This window comes from Nelumbo nucifera, chromosome 5 (genome assembly GCF_055504915.1).
Source record: "Nelumbo nucifera cultivar China Antique chromosome 5, China Antique-T2T, whole genome shotgun sequence".
Classification (NCBI taxonomy): Eukaryota; Viridiplantae; Streptophyta; class Magnoliopsida; order Proteales; family Nelumbonaceae; genus Nelumbo; species Nelumbo nucifera.
Genome location: NC_142653.1, coordinates 19,178,923 through 19,198,223, shown reverse-complemented (window position 1 = coordinate 19,198,223; position 19,301 = coordinate 19,178,923). Strand labels below are relative to the sequence as shown.

The window sequence follows — 19,301 nt, the reverse complement described above, 5'->3', positions numbered from 1 at the left end:
TTCAAAATGTCAAATACCTCCACTCTATATATCAATGCCCACCCGTGAATTGGCATCAATTCCGAGCTGACACCTATCCCAACTACACTTTAGGTCTAAAAATTCTGACCTTGGACTGAACCTCATTCTCCCAAAAAAACAATCAAATCAACTCTTTACACAGGAATCCACGCTCAGGGTGATTTGAGAAACTCCATGATGATGTTTCGTGTTCTAAGAAGTTTCAACACGGTGAATAATGTGATGAAAAACACAGAACAATCAACTGAAGTCCATGATTGATTAATGATGTAAGATGATTAGACACTCTTGTGCATGAGAATGATGAAGGGTGCTGGACTGCCGGTAAACTAAGGGGTTTGCAACATGGTTGATTTTGTTTTTGAAAACAAATACTAACTGCCTACATCACAAAGTCGAGCACCCCCTAAATGGTAATATGAACTAATGATCTTAAAAAAGGGTGCAGATAATCATCTAAAGCTATTTTTAGCTAGTTTCTATTATAAAAATAAAAAATAAAATAAAAGAAAGAAAAAAGAAAGCTATTTCTAATTTCTTACAAGAAGAATAAATTGATATGGCCTGGCCTGGGTACATGGATGCTTTTCCCAGACATGCCCATCTACAAACTGCAATTTGGATATTCGTGCTAACACGCTTAGCACTTGATTCTTGCGACATGATTTTGAAACATTATCGACACCATGCCATCAACTCCATCTGGCATCTGGGATTGGATGAACATGAAGGGGTGGTTTGATATAACTGGAATTTGGCCGAATCATCATGTTCATCGGTGCTAATGCTTTCCAATGAGTATAGATAACTGCACCATTCCATTTACCCAGTAGTGAAGCAGCTCTGTTATCAAGTCTCAAACAACATTGGTCACTTTCTCAATTTCTCCATACATTCATGAATGATCTGGGGCATCATTCCTTGCTGTAGAAACGTTTCCTGATGACGAATTTGGATCCTCTGAAGACTCTGCAAACTCCTCTTTGTACATCTCTTCAATCATAGGCTTCCACAACCGAACTCGGGCATTTATGAACCAATTTGAAACCTGAAATAACCATGAAGAATCCCACATTTTTACCAGAATCAACAAATCCTAGAAAACATGTATGCCATCTCTAGAGCTTCACTTCAGTAAGCAGGCAAACAGGGTGTCTGAAAATTACTTGGTTTTTTGTTAATCCTGTTTGTGATGCCAAAATTAGCTTCTCGGAGTCATTTGGATAACTGTGTGAGAAGTGACAACCAACAATAAGTAGCTGAAAAAAAAAAAAAAAAACTGTGAAGGCTGAAAACAAGAAAATACCCTTACTGGGTTCAAGCACTTACGGGTGGAGGAAATGTTCGAAAAGCCAAGAGCGAAGGATTGCCACAGAGTTTTCCGGCAACCCTCTTATTGGTCTCCATGCCTGCCGTTGGCTCTGTATCATCCCAAGATGTTGAAGAGACCCTCGATTATGTCTTCCTTCTTGATCAAACAAACTAAGCTGCGAAAGACCGCTATGAATTCTTGGTATATCTTGAGAGGCTTGGGTTTTTGCCACATTTATTTGAGCAACTATGGCATCTCTTAAGCTGCGAAAGTGTCTATACATGGCTTGGAGCGCTAGAGCAGTGTAAGACTTCGCTGCCCCTACGCCAGCTATCACCTCGAACGATGATACCACTTCCTCCATTTGATGGTAGTACTGCTCGTATCTGCTGTCAACCTGGGAATGGGCAGACAATTCATCAAATGCTAATTAGACTCTAGTGACCGGGATAGAGAGCAGAAGAAAAGTTCGAACAGCCTTACTGATAAATTACCTCATCCAACAAAGCATTGAGTTTGGCAATTTTAGTTTGAAGATCAGACGAAAACCCATTACTGCAGAACCCCGCTTGCAATTCTGGGGAAACAACTCCGAGTGGTCCTCTTCTGCTATTGTGGGCTAACCGTCTAAGAGATTTCTCTGAACTGAAACCAATAGCCTTGCCTCCCACACTAACAACCTCCTCAAGCAGGGACTGAGCTGGCTTCAGATATCTAGAATTCCCAACCATGGTAGCAAACGATTCTATTTCGTAAGAAGTGGAACAACCTTGGTTCTGCAAGGTCGAAGATGTGGTATAGGTATTACCAATAAAGGGATAATCATCTCTGGATTCTTCTTCAGCAACTAAATAGCTAGAGCCGCCTCTGAGATCTGAATTCAAGGGTCTTGAAGGAACTAGAACGTGGGGTGGAAAATGAGAACCAAGACTGAGGGACAATCTTTGGCTCTGGGGATCAGTCTCCTTTGCTATCATCAAATGTCTCCTACTACAAGTCTCAGAATCCTCTGATATGACGGGAGCTTGAAACTTCTCTATTGATCTAGAGAAGTGAATGCTAGGCAGTAGACCGAGGGATTGAGGGAACAAATTCCCGTTTCTTCCATCAGATTGGTAAGTAGCAAAGTCATTGTCTTCGAAATGGGTTCGGCTTGAAAGTGTGTCCGAAATAATGAATTGGTGTAGAACACTTGAAGTTGGGTCAGTGGATGAGTCTTGTGAAACCATTGTAACAGGTTTAGAAGCAAGAGTAGTGAGATTTCAGCGCAGAGAACCGATTGTTAATTACCAGAGCTTTGTAATGAATGGGGATTTACTTGTTTGTGCATTGTGATTGACAAGGAGCACTCAGAGTTTGAAGAAATAACATTCCTATTGCTAGTGTTAGATTACCGAAGCAATCATGGAATTAACAAGCGATCGTGGAGTATTAAAAGCAAGAAATGCAAGGATTCAGAGATGGGACATTGAGAAATCAAGCAGGGAGCTCTAGAGAGTCACTCCCAGGTGAGAAAGCGATGTTTGTCTGCTGAAAAACCTCAGAAATCGAGAACCAAAAGAGCTCTGGAGTCGCTTAACTGAGGAAACAAACATACCCATTAAAGATTAAAAGGTTTTAGTTTTGAAAAGCCAAGTGAGACAAGAAGGCAAACTCATCTCCATCTACTGAATGGCTATAACAGTCAACTAAAGAAAAACGAAAACAGTCTAGTATAGGTGAAACAGAGAACACGAATTCACCCACTCAACGAACCCGACTAGAAGAAGTGTTTTAAAAAAAGGAACCTGTTAGGTGTTAGCTGCTAAGGACAAACAAATGAAGTTGAAAACTGAAACAAAAAGTCCTCGCTTTCAAGAAATCCACGAAAAATCTAAATACAAACGAGTTTTCTCTACTAACCAGAGAGAGAGAGAGGAGCAAGCAAACAATTAGTGTACAAGTACAGAAATACCGTAGCTGCTAATCATTCCAAGGCAATGCACGTACACAAACACACATGAAGCATCATCTCTCTCTCTCTCGCTCGCTCGCTCGCTCGCGCTTGCTCGCTGATGCTCCAGAGACACAGATACCTGCAAATCCGTCAAACAAGCAAAGCCGGGTAAGAAGCAAAGAAAATGGCAGAAAAAATGGTCCCCATCTTCCCACGCAACAGAGGTCTCAGACATAAACCAACAAGCGAAAGAGATCAATCTTTCAGCTTTAACATCTGCGGAAACATTTCTTTGGGAGACGTGAAGCATTTCCCAAGCGGACCCAATGGGTTGTTCCAATATTTATTTCCCCCTGGATGTTTGTTTGTCACATATAAGAGAAGCTCAATGTGTTACACATCATTCGAAATTTCAAATTGTTTGTTTCCTTATAAAAGAAGGCTAGAGAAAAAGTGGGTTATCCTATTCACTATCCTAGTTCTAAGATTGTTTTCTTGTGGGTCTGTAGGGCATCACTGTATCAGCAACCCCAGATGGGAATATGTAGCTTTTTCCACTTTGGCTAACTTGTGATGATATATTGATATTTACACAGAGAGAGAGAGAGAGATTCTATTTTGTTGTTGGTGATGGACTGATCGGTGGATTTCTTTTCTGGTTAGGGAATTGATTCCAGTCTGATTGAGAGTAGTAATGATTGCTATCTTGTTGTTCACCAATTATCTCGCCTTAATTCCGTATTCTTGTTGTTCATATATATGGGATCTTGTGGGTCCCGTTTTAATTATAATAATGATCTGGTAACAAAATCATGGAGATTGGAGAAGGGTGATTATCCTGCGACCTGCGGCTGCGGGAGCGGTCACGCTGTGAGCCCTACCGTGCACATCAGACATCACTGGTTAGCTCGAAAACGATGCATTGGAAAACTTTTAGCTTTCCAAATTTTGAGGCCAACGATCATTTCCCAAATTCCCATTAAATAAAGGATAAAAAATGCTCAAACACAAAGGCCAGAAGTGAGTGAGACATGATAAAATAATTTCGCATGGGTTGGTAACTCATCAATGTTTGATGGCAGCAGCTTGGATCTGGAGCTACAACTACCTATAACTAGAATCTGAATTTTCAGTCGAGGGTGCCATCTTGCCACGTGTCATACATTTTTAGGAAATGGGTTTGATTGGATTTAGATGATCCCACCCACCTAGGGTTGCCTTTCTTTAAAAATCAACGACATTACAAGGAGTTCTCAAGATAACATATATAAGTAAATCCTGAACCCATGAAGCTCTCCCTGGATGGCTGGATCCTTTAATCCTGTAGCAACATCCGTGCTACAGGCATCAGGATAATTATCAGAACCAAAACCGCAATCAACAATTGCCAACCCACCCTTCTTACATTTGCAACCTCAACACTGGATGAGATGATCTCTTCTCTAGAATACCAGTTGAAAATAATTGTACAAGTCCTTCAAACATATTACACAAAAATTATGTCATGCACCTTGTCTTTACAAATATGCTACTTCCACATCAATCTCTTGTTATATTACAACTATGTTTTCCATATCAATATTCATATAGTAACCACTGTTTTTTTGGTTCTTCAGAAAGATTGCAAGCATGTTGGATGATACCAGAAGGAATAGCTTAGTACCAGCTATTATTATTCTCCTCTTTCTTTTCTTGTTCTTTCTCCTTCTTCCTAAAGAAATTACAATTTTCACCTGCATATAACTGTGCCAGGTGAACTTCAAGCAACAAAATCATGCAATAGATGGGAAGAGCCAAACTGTTGCCGTCGATTCCCAGGATCCATGCAATCGTAATCTGCCACATCGTGCCCCACAGAAGAAGCCGCTGCATTGTACATCTCATTTGTTCCCATGGTAATAAAATCGTGATGGGATCCACTAGACATGGGTGGGCCACCATCACAGTGCTGCAATCCTAAAGTGAGTGATACCCCACTACCACTCCCAAATCTTCCCAACTCTGTCATCTGATAAGCAGCAGCAGCAGCTTCCATAAATCTCCCACCACCACTCCTATCAGATTGAACAAGTGTTCCCTGGAAAAGGCTATTACAATCATCCACACTGGGTCTTAGGTTCCCCCCTAATTTCATTTTTCCATAGTCAGTGCCATCACCCTTGCAAGCACTATCCTGGAGGGCAGCACCTGCTGTGGGCCAAGACATTTCTACATCTGGGGAAGTATCAGATTTTGAATCATGGATTTGTTCAAGACGACCTTTCTCATTGGCTGTGTTGGACTTCACACTTGGCTGCAACTCTTCCTCCCTATCTTCAGGGGCCTTATTATCATCCTTCACTGCCTTGGATGCTTCAGATGAAGAATTTGAATCCATCTCAGTGTCACCAATCTCTTCTTTGTACATCTCCTCAACCATGGGCTTCCAGAGTCGTACTCGGGCATTAATAAACCAGTTTGAGACCTAACCCAAACAAGAGAGAAAATGTTAGATAGCATGAGTAGAAAATGAAGCAACAGATGACATAATGATTGTGGCCCTCATTCAATAGGTCTATCTAAGAAATTTCTGAAATAGGATGTCAATTTCTAAACTACTGAATGGTGGATCCAGCTTTGTCCTTTATACTTCAATACATCATTATTTTAAGACATTCCTCACGATGCAACTAACAGATGGCCTTTATTTTTCCATGTCATCTTTTACCTGACTTCTGGTCAAGCCTGTTTGCCTAGCTAGCATGATTTTATCTGAATCCTTTGGGTACCTGGAGAACATTAAAATTAGAAAGTTAGAAGACCTCAACTGATCCGCAGTACTTCGATGTCTGGTGGAGGTTTTACAGGGACTTACGGGTGAAGGAAATGCTCAAACAGCCATGCCCGAAGGATAGAAACAGAACTCTCGGGCAGGCCCCTCTGTGGCCTCCAAGCGTGTTGTTGCATCATACCAAGCTGCTGAAGAGCCCTCTGTTGTCTGATATGTTGGTCTATGTAGCGGAGGCGAGTTATTCCAACCCCCTTGCTGTTTGCTGAGGTATCTTGTTCCCCAAGGCTTTTACGGGTTGCACGAATCTGATCATTGATTGCATCATGCAAGCAGCGGAAATGGCAAGAAATTGTTTGGAGGGCAAGAGCTGTGTATGGTTTAGCAGCCCCAGACCCTGCAATCACATCAAAAGATGATACAACGATTTGCATCTGATGATAATACTGTCTGTATCTTCTGTCAACCTGCAATCAGAGCAATCAACATCATAAGTTCATAGCCATGCTATACTGCCAAAAATAGCAAGGTATTTTATTTCCAAAGAGGAGAATGTATACATTCTATTAATTTTTTTCATCACTAAGAAAATAATATCCATATAACTAAATATCACTTAATTGTGCTTAATTAATTGATACCATTACCTCACAAGTTCTATCAATATAAAGTTCATCAAAGCCCACTAACAAATAAGTTCTCATTGGTCATAAATATGCTATGGTCAAGTTTTTTATATACACTATGTCAAAGAAATTAAATATTCCAAGAATATTACATGGCAAGTTTCAAATCACACCTCCCCCCTCCCCGCCCCCCCCCCCCAAGGAAAAATATTAATCAATATAGAGATAATGTTTATCTCAGATATTAAGCAAATGGGAATTTCCAAAGTTTTGGTCAATGGAAAAGGAACTTAAAACATTAGCTTAAATTCAATATAGATAAAAAGGCTTTGTATCTTAGGCATGGGCGCATGGCCAAGTTAATCTTAGCAAATTCTGATGAAACGAAAGGAACCCTAAACATTGGTGTAGAAACATAATATTACTGAAAGATGCACTTATATAAGGTTTGTTAATTGGGTCAAATAGAAAATCCTCCCACGACAACTTCAACATTTTATGCCATGCAAAATCCTGTGGTCAATCAGATCTTTTGATAAGATAGGGGACACCAATAGGCCATGCACATCAACCCTAAACTCAACCTTGTATTGAAGTTTTGCCCATTTGATAAGTAATAATAGCCAGTCAAACTTTCAAAATTTTAAATTAAAAGATGACCCTAAAAAAGGATTATCTTGAACATGTGACAATATGTTTTGGGCCAAAATTTGTTCTATGAATGACAGATAAAAAAATGTTCCAAGAATAAAGGGTGGAGGCATGAATTATATAGGGTCCTTTTTGAACCCAAAGTAAGTTACCATGGAAGATTCCTTCACCAAAGAATACAACAACCATAACCATCCCCATCATAAAAATATTAATTTAAAAAATATATGAAATGCACCAAATCTACAAAATGTTTAACATGATGAATGCAACACATGTGACTTAACCTTTTTAAGTTCCTCTCGGCAGAACTCAGGGCTTTTATGAGTTGTCTTTTAAATTGGATTTGGCAGAACGTTTAGGTTTAGAGTGGATTTGGAATTGGAAGCAGAACAAGATTTGTCAAATTCCACATATTTCCAGTTTCCATCATTTGGATGCACTTTCACACAATGGAATTTGGAAAAACGTGGAAAAGGGCAGTGAATTCAACACTCTAGTAGACCTTCAAGAAAAAAATTCGGCGGATATTCATTTCATTTCTTCACAATCAAGGCAGGAACAGATTTAAATTTTATTCCTGCAATCCAAATGCAGCCTTAATAACAATTCCACCAACAACATGAAAAGTTCTTCTTTCTATGAATAGGATGATCGTTAATTATCAAAAAGAGAAATCAGAGGCCACATGGTGGTAGAGTCCTCCAATCAAACCACTCTACAATATTATTGCTAGATCAGTAATCACTAACAATTTATCTAGGCAGCTATGAAATCCTGATTTTTTTGTAATTGGCAGAAAGAAACCATGAGTTATTTTCTCCATCTGAGGGTAATCTAGCATAACAGCTGCCAAGGAATGAGTAGAAGAATCATCATAATATGCTTTTTTCTAGGAAAATTATCTTTTAATATGTTTTGAATTAGTTAGTCAGAGAAATGTCAATGTAATTTTTACAAGCACAAACAGAAGGATATTTTTCTTCATTTTCCTTTTTCTTTTCACCCCCTACTTACCTTCCAGGAAGGGGGGAGGGATTATTGAATCCTATGACTTATCTGTTGTAAAGAATACAAGGAATGCACATTTTATTTTTCGTGGTCTTAGCCTCCAAAGGATTCTGACAAAAAATGAAACACTTGAATAATTCTAAAAGAAAAGGTTTAAATTGATTTAAAGTCTAAACAACCATTCACATTTACTACAATCAGTTTTTAATAGTGTAACTAGCTAAATGATATAGTTGGGACAAGGCAGGGCTTAGTTAAGTTGAGTTGAAATGTCAATAGTGTACTTAAACTAGAAAATTGAAACATCATTGAACAGTTATTTATCCAAACTGTTGGTGATACCAGATATATGGAGGAGAAACTCAATATTCACCTAAGGATGAATTTGTAGTGAAAAAGTGAATATTTCAGGGTGAATAAGGATTTTCGATATGTCTAGGATGGTATGTGAAGATAAATGTGAGAGAAGTAGTAACCAGATAGGGATACAAGGATGAAATACAACTGCAAAGGTTTATGGATGATCAAGTAATATGTCAGATAATATGGAAATTTAGAGCATAGAAACAATATTTATCTGATCAGATGACAGAATAGAAACAGGAAAGAAAAAGAAAAAGAAAATAGAAGACAATCAAGAAAAAAGAGGACATAAAGATCTTTAGAGAAATTTCTGACAAGAGAATTCACCAACACTAATCATTATTCAGCAGATCAACATGAAAACGCAATTATAATGCATTTTCCTTCAACTCTAAAGGCTTTAATTTCCAACAACTAAGAAGAACTATAATTATAAAGAAAAAATGCATATGGAAAATCCAATTTAAAATAAAATTTTATTACTTGATATTCTCAAAATTGATATTCTGTTTGTAAATAGCCATTTTTTCTAAATCACATCAGACATGCAATATCGTGTCCTTATTGTATAAGTAACTAAAAAACCTTGCCATTAGAATAAAAACAAGCAAACTTGACCTTCAAAAATCAGGTCAGAAGTTTTTTTTTTTTTTATCAGCAAATCAGGTCAGAATTATTGAGCTTATAATTTCAATTTTCAACTTCTCTAAGAACAAATATTTACTATAATGAAATTCTCTTTTTTGGTAATATACTATAATAAAATTCTTAAAACCAAATATGACTCTTTAAACCAATTAAACCCATTCCTACAGTAATAATGAAATAAAGATCAACCCAAATGCATCAAAGAATAGAAAGTGGATAAATCAGTCTTTTTTTTTGATAAGTTGGATTTAAATCAATATTGATTTGATCTAGTTTGAGTTATGTTAAAACATCAGAAACCAGGAAATTCATCAGAATGTAACCACTATTTATCTTTCTATCTAGTGGACTTCAAGGCTTATAATGATATTAAGCATCAGTAATCATAGCAACTGAAGATGGATTCCAAGGAATTTAAATCTCAAACAGCTGATTTTTTGGCTACATCTGGTATAGACAGGGATTGTTTGTACGGTGCAAATAGTCTTCCATCCTTTTGGTAGGGCTGTTGTTTATGTACTTTTTTTTGCTCTACCGACTTGTATGGGGGCTCCTCATGTACATCCCCTCCCCTTTTTGTTTTAGGACATATGTGGAATAACTTCAGCCAATAACAGCAGTGCAACAGTTGGTTTCCATTACCTAAAATAAAATGTTTGACTGTTTGTTCCTTTGGTAAACTTGAAAAGCACAAGATCTAGTACTAAAGGCAACGAACTTGTGCTTTCAGATTGAAAATGGTAAATTAATGCCTTACAAAGTCATCCCAAAGTGAATAATTGAGTGGGAATTAGATTCATAAACAAATGTTTACCTAAACTATGAGTCTATGACTACCTGAACATCTGAACTCCGGTTGAAATCTCAAATTCAGACACCAGAGATCAAAAAATAGAGATCATACCATTGAGTAATCACTTCCACTTTGGGTTTTCAGGGACACCAGTGTAACCTAAAATAAATTTAGCTGGCACTCTGATAATAAAACCATTGTTACTGTTGAAACGTTCAGATCTTTTCTTGTCAGTAACTTTAACAACCTAATTTCATCATATTGTACTCAATTGGAGCAAATCATCCGCAAATTCTTTCTTATCAGTAACTAGTTCCATTTGGACCTCTAAACTTCTTTCCCCTGAAATAGAGCAGAAAATTTCTTGCATGTTGTGTGCCTAATTTCTCGCAAAAGAAAATCAGAAACCACAGTTTTTATTTACTACCTCGATATAGAGCTTCTTATACATATTTATTCTTTCCTAGAAAGCTCAAAAAAAAAAAAAAGAAATTTTATTCTCACTTAAGAGTCTGCAAATGTGCAGGAAATTTACTGCTCTAAAAACAGATTTATTTTAGACAAGTGATAAGATGATACTGCTAATAAACATCTCCTCTTGTTAAATAAACATGAAAAACTGTTTTCTATTAAATTTGCATCCTCAGTATTTATACAGTAGAATGTGTTGACATACATGAAAAGGAAATAAATAATAATATGAACTCAAGTGTCAAGCGAATGGAAATACTAAATAGGGAAGCCAGTAAATAGTAGAACAAAGGTGCTGGACTGACCTCATCCAACATTGCCAAAAGCTTTGTCATTTTGTTCTGCAAATCCTGCCTTTCAGCAGGTGAAAGGTCTGCAGAGGAGCTAGTAGATGACTCTTGAGGGTTTGAAGGAACCCCAGTTGTGGAAGGTAATGAAGCGCCACCCTTTGACTCACCTTCAGTCTCTTTGGATCCTTTTAAACCAAATTGATTTAAGCTTTGCTGTTTGTCAACCTCCGCCTGTTTCAAGGCCTTACGGACATTAACAACTTCATCAAGAAGTTGTTGCGCTGCTTTGAGGTATTTTGAGTTGGGAATGACACTTGCAAAGCCTGACATTCCATAAGGAGATGGATCGGAATTGATCAGTTTGGGGCCCATTAAGCATTGAAAGTTATTCAATCCTTCACCCTTGATAACATTGCTACTGCCTCCAGGAATACCGGGTTGCAAGTATTCAGCATTTCTTGATTGTTTGCTTTGAGAGTTCTCGTCATCTCTACACGAGCTGGTCCTGCTGCCGCCATCTCCTGATATTGACTGATGGGAACTCAACAGTGAAGACAAGGCAGGGTTATGATTCCGGTATTGGAATGAAGGCATTGGAATGGCAGATGGGATCTGCGTGCTGAGACTGAGGGACAATCCCTGTCCCTGTAAGTTCTGTCCACCAGGTATCATGCCTACCTGCGTACGCATACCCATGTGAGGATCTTCAGTAACAGAGCTACGAACCAGATCATCTGCCCCACTGTTTAATTGCGCACCAAGAGATTGCATGTTTGTTGGACCACCCGCCGACTGCATGAATGACATCTCATTCTTCCCATCCCTCCATACACTATACGTTTGCTCCCCAAATTGAGAACCAACAAAGTCCGACAGAGTTCCTTGCTGTGATGGGGTTGACTCAGAAGCTCCCACAGATGGGAGCTCAACACAATTTTGCTGTGGCTGAGAATTTCCAGCCAAGGCATCCGTATAGGACCCAGCAGAAGAAGGATAATTCAGATACATCATCATGTTACCAGGAAGAACAGGCGCATCAGGAAACGAAGCAGGCACAGGGTCCCTTAAATAAAGGCTCGGCATGACTTCTCTTTGATTGCTCGAACTGGGGAAATAAGTAGCCATCGTTCTACTTCCTCAACGTCGGAAACTTCCGAGTCGGGGAGCCAAAGATGAAGGATAGATCATTTACCAGCGTGCTGTGATAAGGACTTTGTTGTTGCTCCACGTCCTGATGATGATGATGTCCAAGAAAAATATTATCAGCTAAGAACAACTTCCAGAAAGATCTTCAGAAAATCAAACCATTTAAATCTTAAAAATTTGATTGAAAATGCTTAAGACTTGTTTTTGTCTTCGCTTTTTGAGTAAAACCACCTAGAGTTTTATGAAAAAGAAAACATGATAAAAACATAAGAAAGAGACAATGATTGAACACATGAGCAGCTACAGGGACCTTCCGGAGCTCTCACAAATATAGTTGGGGAGGATTTTTATATCGATATAAACAAAGGAGATCACTCAAATATCAAAAGATAGGCCTCCAGCAAACCTTTTTTTATGGTATTTTCTTTTTTTTATCTGCTTTTTTAAGGAATATATATCCGGGTCTCTGTCAGAAGAAGTTGTAAGATAAAAAGTATCCAGAGGGAGGGAAAACCCAGCAGCTATAACCCAGGAAACCCCTATTATGAACAAATGAAAGAAAAGAAAGAGAGAAAGGAGCAGATAAACCCATTTCTCGAATCTCCATCAAAGCAAAGAAAACTGAAATTTTAAACAAATATATAAAAGCAACAATCCATAATCCCCGCTATCCTGAACTTTAAAGGGTAATGAAGAAACCCAGAAACATTCAATCCAAATGCCAGATTCTAAATAGTCCCAAAACAGAAAAATCACAGACAATCAAACTGAGCAGGATACCTAGCGTTTCCCCAAACCCAATATAGAGACGCGCAAACACAAAAATTTTTTAAAAGAATGCTAGAAACACACTAAAAGAACAATATTTTTTTCTGCCTTCCGATGATCATCAACATCATCATGTCGTTAACCAGTAACCCACATCATAAACTCAGAAAAGAAAAGACATTTTCACGTAAACTATGAAACACAAAACGAAAATAACGAACAAAAAAATTAAGGAAAAAAATTACCTGAAAACCCGAAAGCGTTGTATCTCTCGTGGGGAGCAGGAAAACTCAAAATAACAACCGGTGCGCTGAAACAATCCTCCCAAACCGGAGACAACCCAATCCCGAGATTCAAAACAATAACCCCTTTTCATCGAACAGATACAACAATCAAAAGAAAAATATTTGAAACACAAAGAATTTTAAAAGAACAGACACACCAATTATGTTGATGTTCTCTTGCTTTAATTTCTCTTTTTTTTATTCATATATTCTCTGTCCATCATTCCATCTTTTCCACGTGAGCCAGTCAAGCCCCTCTCCCCACGAAAACAGAACCCCCCCCTAAAAATGCTCCCACATATCATAGACTCATAGAGCAGTAGAGCACCCGTAAATCAAAAACTTTCTTTTTGTTCTCTTTCCCTCTTATCTTTCTCTTCTCCGGTTGTTGTTGTTCTTGCCGTTGTTGGTGTTGGACTGTTGGTGTTGTTGCAGTTAATGTGTTCAATCTCTAACTACCAGTAGGTAGACCTAAACCTCTCTTAAACCTCCTTCCTCTCTCTCTCTCTCTCTCTCCCTCTCCCCATTGCTTCTCTCTTCTTCAACCTCCCTCCTTTCTATCTCTCTCATCCTTAAAAGCATCGGAAGATCTGGAAGACCACAGTGTGCACCATATAATATATTTTTTTCCCTTTAATCTAAGCTTTAATATAAAGCATAGTTAATAATTGAGGTTAGCACAATAATTAGTAATTAACCACTTGAGTTAACTGTTGCCACTTGAGTCAGCCATCCCGTTTTGGCTTATTTGGATTGTGACGTCCTCACATACACACAATTAGTAAAATAGAGGCTGGAAGCAAACTCCTCCTGAGTCTCAACTCAAAAAGAAATAATGGGCAAGATGGTAATTATACACTGGCCCGTAATAAAAGGAGAAGGGGAAAAAAAGGGTAGCCGTAGGAAATCATCTGATATACTGATATACCGTTGTTTTTTTAATGATAAGTTGCATCATCTGATACGCTTATATCCTAGGAAAATGACCTAATCAACATCACCATCACCTTGTTACTGGGGGGTGTGATTAGACAGTGGGACCAGCAAACAAGGCACCAAGTACACATTTTGTGCCACCGCCGTTGCTTCTGTTGACCCAACTTTGTCAAACGATGACCGGCATCCGTGTCTTGTAATTGTATAATAATGTTTTGCTTGCAAGCTAAAACAATGGGGGTTAATTATTTATTTATTTCATTATCTGTAGGCTGTGTAGGTGTAGCTTGAAAACAAAAGAACCCAAGCGAGTGGCATTTTCGTAATAATGAACAGGAGGAGCAAATGCAAAAGTGGCTACAGAGGTAGCCTGACGAGGGGGGCTTTATCCAACACGCTAGGCAGAAGAGTTTCAGAGGTGGAGATGCGAGAAGAACAGGAGAGGCCTCGAGATAGGTAAGCCCCTAGCTTAATCAACGGCGGGATTTGATTGGATGGAGTACGAAACTTGGGCGAGAAAACCCAAGAAAAATCGACACGTGGATCTCGAAAGAGGTTTGGCTTTCTGACAACCATCCCCAGACGGCTGACTTACTCTGATTCCGATCGTTGTTCCATCTACAATCATTACCCTTCAATTAAAGTAATCCATGTTTTCCTCATTTATTTATTTATTTTACCAATTACCGCTGTTTCAGCCTTCGCTCAGGGCCTCCGGTCTCCAGACCTATTATTTATTTATTTATACATTTAGATTTTATATTAAAATCCATATCAAATGATTATTTAATTAAGTCTGTTTAGACTATAGATTAATTTGCGAAATATGATAATGATTTGAATGATTAACACGTAGTCGGAGTCGGATATAGCTGGCACTATTGAAATAATGGCTGAAGTGACTGAATCGAATAGCTTATTTCGCTAAAATATCTTCGATATATGATTAATCAATTTGTCCACTAAAAGACAAAGAACAAAAAGGTCGTTTAATTCAGCCACTGAAGTTGCTACGAGTCTATGACTTATGAGAGAGGTCTCTAGTAAGAGTGTAAGACGACTCCCCCTGGCCCTGCACTATGGGTCCATGCTTCTTACATCATTTTCATAGCCGGGTTGAGTTTGAGTACACCAATAATTTGATTCTCGCCAAAGCCTTCGGTTTGCCACGTGTACATGGGACCCTGTTCTGAGTTCTCTCATTGGACTGAAAGGGAGATTGCTACTTGCTAGTATTGAAATGTGAAACTGACCATGATGACTGATGAGCGTTTTAATCCAGTATTGGCTGTTGCACAAACCGGACTGGACGTCGAACTGGAAAGCTGTAACAATCACTGGTTTGAGGTTTGAATGCCCAGTCAAACCATGCAAGAACAGTAGCCAGAAAGCTGTCTGGTTCATAGGTTTGACCGCCCGGCCTGATCTGGCTTTTCCAACACCGATTGATTTTTAATCGCAAAGGACAAAGCTCCAGCAGTCTCTAAAATGCCTCTCTTCTGTTTAGCTTTTGTCTTTAGCTCTCAGCCTTACTTCAAATGGAAATAGTTACGACCTTCGGGAGAATTGATCAGAGTAATTATTTCGGTCCAATCCAATAAAGAGGACTATAAATTTATATATACTATATTAAAAAGTAGTACTACGATATTTTGGCTGGGATTTGATTTTAGTACATGAGCAAACCCATCAATGCTGCTACCTCAAGCTTCTTGATTGATGGGGAGTGGGGACCAAGCCCAACTTAAGATAAACTGAGCTTTATCCCAAGATTTAGGTCTGGCATATAAATGAACTAGGCTTTGGCTTGAGGATGTTGGTCCTAGTGGTCCTATATCCTATGGCTCTCATTCTGATTTTAGCATTCCAGCCTATAAGCTAATGAGATTAAGGGCCAGAACTGTCAACTGCTAAGTCTGGGAGGGCTGAACTAAAGATTCAGTAAGCTGCTTTTAATTAAGCATCCTGGATTGGATTCAAAGAACCAGTCTGCCCCAATTTGGGCTGTCTGGATTTATCACCAAACATGATTTATAGGCAAGCTAGAAGTCCACCTTGGGAAGTTAGAAGCTGATACGCTTCAGCCCTCTTAAGCAGGCACTAAACCAGTTCACAATGTATATTTAATGTTTTTGAACTGTCGTTGATCCAGGCAACCGGATTACTCAACCTGGAAACCATTCAGACAACGGATTCTATTTCACTTTTAACCTGTTTCTTGACTAAAAACTGTTGATTTGATTAATAATTCGTTAATTCAGGCGGTCGAATCATTAACGCATTTGACCCGAACAACAGTTTTAACCTTTTTTATTTTAATTGCTTTTTAATTTTTTAAATTAAAACGGACTATTCATTTAAACTAAATGGTCAAAAGCCAATGAGTAAAAGATTCCAATTCCGGATGAATTTTTGAAACATTCTGTTATAGGTGATGGGCTGTCGCCTGTCATGAATTCAACTCAGACAGGGACAAGGTGCAACCGCTAGCAGCTGGCGCTGGTGATTTCATACATCCAACGCAGGTTACCAGGAACGCAAGTGTATTACAGCTTGAGGGTTGGATTGTAGGCCCCAAGTCACCGACCCTAATAAAAGGATCTAACAACTGAAAAATGAAGGATCAAAGAATGAAAATTAATGGACTGAAGCCGCTGGTGACACAACTAAATAACGTAGAACTTAGTTGGTTACTACTTACTACATAGAATCACATCAACTTATCAAATAATCTATTGTTTCCCATGATAGGTCTTAGAAGCTAAGGCAACAACCATATCTCCGTGTTTTGTTGCTTCGTCGCTTACCCAAAAAACACGTTTGTTTATAGTATAAAGTTTGGTGTGGCCTTTTGTACCATCTCGATTAAATAAATTGCGTGGCCCATATCCACGGCCGGCTCATAAATATGGAAACAAACCAACCAAAGAAAAAAAGAGATCTTATTATTATATTATATATAACAAGATTATATGCGACAATTTATTAAATAATTATTTCACAATATACTGGTTAATTTAGAGTTTCTTGTAGTTTAAGCGAATCTTTAAAATATACCTGTTTCTTAATTCATATATTTTCGACTATTGTTTTAATATTAATTAATTAATATTTTAATCATATAGGTCAGGATTAAGAGTTAAGCATCTAGAATAACCGGGAACCGGAATCAGAATTTGTCTAGTGGATGCAAAACAGGAATTTGAAAGGATATAATCCTAAAGTAATAATAATTAATAAAAATGTTAGGTGCATTATTTGGACAGTTGATCGAATTCCCATCCAGTTGGCTAATGAGATAATAGCACTTAGGTTTTACGGAATATGCCTATTAAAATTATTTATTTATTTCTTAATTTTTGGACGGTGACGATGATTCTAAGCTGTTGCATGCATATGTATTGATTTCGTTTTAATTCAACTGCCGTGTAGTTACATCCAACCTCGTGGAAAGTCTTCATTTTCCATCGTTGCACCTTTACTTAACTATATTAAAGTTTTTATTTTTAGGCTTTTTTTTTGTGTGGGAATTGGATTATTTTGATATGAAGTTGTTTTAAATGGAAAACTTTGAAGTTGCAGTTGCAACTGCAGAAATATATAAATGTCATTGGTTTACATGTGAATGTCCAGTGTCCACCTCATCAAATATAGTCTAGGGAATAGAGACCCGATTTGCTCCTTCACACCAATCTTACAGCACATTCGATATTAATTCTTACATTGGGACTATCTCCCTACATGTATTTTGTTTTTGTTATCGATGGGAAACTGTGATGTGCTGTGAAAATGACTCGAGGAATGCTCTATGGGAACTCCTCTTAGGTGTCTACACCCTGTTTTTGTACCCAAAGGCTACGTTTGGGTTGATACAAAAATAATAGCAAAACACAAAGTTAGGGAAAGTTTTTTAAGAAATTTCAGTGTTTAGGCTGTATTTGGATGCTATGTAAAATTTATATCGATTTGGTTTTGTAGGCATTTGAAAAAAAAGTATAATTATTATCAATATAAAATTCCACTCTGTTTCAGTTTTGCATTCGTTTGGATTGAGTGGACCATCAGTTCTAAAGTTTTATATTGATTTTATCAATGTAAAACTTTACATCGCCATTTTCAAAAAGTAACGGTCACTTTCATGGTTCAGTGTAAAACGTCATTAATATATTTTTATACCGATGACGTTTTACACTGATTTCAAACGCAGCCTTAAGGACCAAGTCTCGATCTCTTGCAAATAACAATTCTACTTCCATAGAATCTATTCATACATTGGGAATATTTCCCATACATTTATCTTAAATTCATAGGAAGATATTCCCAATGTGTGATGGGATTCCCCTGTTTTCATGGCATGCATAGGGTTTTTGCCCGCAGAGAATCCCATTGCTTAAGGACCTTCATAAGCCACCAAATAGCAAAGAAAATTCTGTCATCTTTTGCACAGAGCTTTCTCTTAATCCAGTAAGTTAGAAACCATTTAAATCCCTTGTGATACCATCACAAGTCCATGAAGAAAGGTATCAATGGTTAAAAAGATGTCTCGGCATTAAAGTTGTGCAATTTAATTTTTCAAAAAGGTATTAATCGATATGGAGGACATTGGATTGGACCAACCTAAACCTAACTCCATGCAACCCCAAAAATTAGGTTAGGTTGAGTTAGGATCAGGGTTGAAAAATGCCAACCCAATGTATAGTAGGGTTTGATTAAAAAGAATGTATAGTAGGTTAAATTAGGGTTAATGTCTTGGGGAATCCCCCCCTGAGCCTCATTGTTGCACTTATACATAAAGGTGGTTTATTGTAAAATATTATTATAATATGATGTTTTATGTATTATTTTCACATGCAATATGTATTGTATGAATAACATAATGCAAATTCATGCATGTATATATAAATTTGGTTGACAAAGTTTCAACTCAAATTTAAATATGAATCTGATCCAAAATATGATATATATCTTTTTATTGTCAAAAAAAATTAAAAGTTGTAAACAAATTAATTACTTTTTAACTTAGGAAAAATCTATGACACCAGAAAGAAACGGTATCGAGAAAATATTTGACCAATCAAAGCACTCCCATGAATTTGATGAATACCACATAATTGGTCATCTCTTTTATGACACCCATTGATTGGTTGCAAGTTTTTCTAATATTATGTCTTTCCAGTATGATAATCAAACCATTTAACTTATACGTATGTGATAAAATTTATTATTTATGAACTTTATATAAATATATTCATGTATAATAAATTTTAACTGGGCTTAA

At 37.6% G+C, this 19,301-nt stretch overlaps 2 protein-coding genes across 2 annotated transcripts; both read right to left on the bottom strand.

Annotated features, from left to right (window-relative positions):
• Positions 1-351: 351 nt before the first annotated feature.
• On the bottom strand, positions 352-3,981 carry LOC104595603 (BEL1-like homeodomain protein 11). The gene is made up of 4 exons (XM_010256397.3): positions 1,828-3,981; positions 1,351-1,730; positions 1,188-1,248; positions 352-1,069 (listed from the first exon to the last, which is right to left on the bottom strand). The coding sequence occupies exons 1-4, from the start codon at positions 2,560-2,562 to the stop codon at positions 917-919; spliced, it is 1,329 nt and encodes a 442-aa protein (XP_010254699.1). The 5' UTR covers positions 2,563-3,981; the 3' UTR covers positions 352-916.
• Positions 3,982-4,691: 710 nt separating this feature from the next.
• LOC104595602 (BEL1-like homeodomain protein 7) lies at positions 4,692-13,685 on the bottom strand. Its single transcript, XM_010256396.3, has 5 exons — positions 13,049-13,685; positions 10,905-12,120; positions 6,124-6,503; positions 5,977-6,037; positions 4,692-5,733 (listed from the first exon to the last, which is right to left on the bottom strand). Exons 2-5 carry the CDS (start codon positions 12,012-12,014, stop codon positions 5,029-5,031), a joined length of 2,256 nt encoding a protein of 751 aa, XP_010254698.1. The 5' UTR covers positions 12,015-12,120; positions 13,049-13,685; the 3' UTR covers positions 4,692-5,028.
• Positions 13,686-19,301: the final 5,616 nt, after the last annotated feature.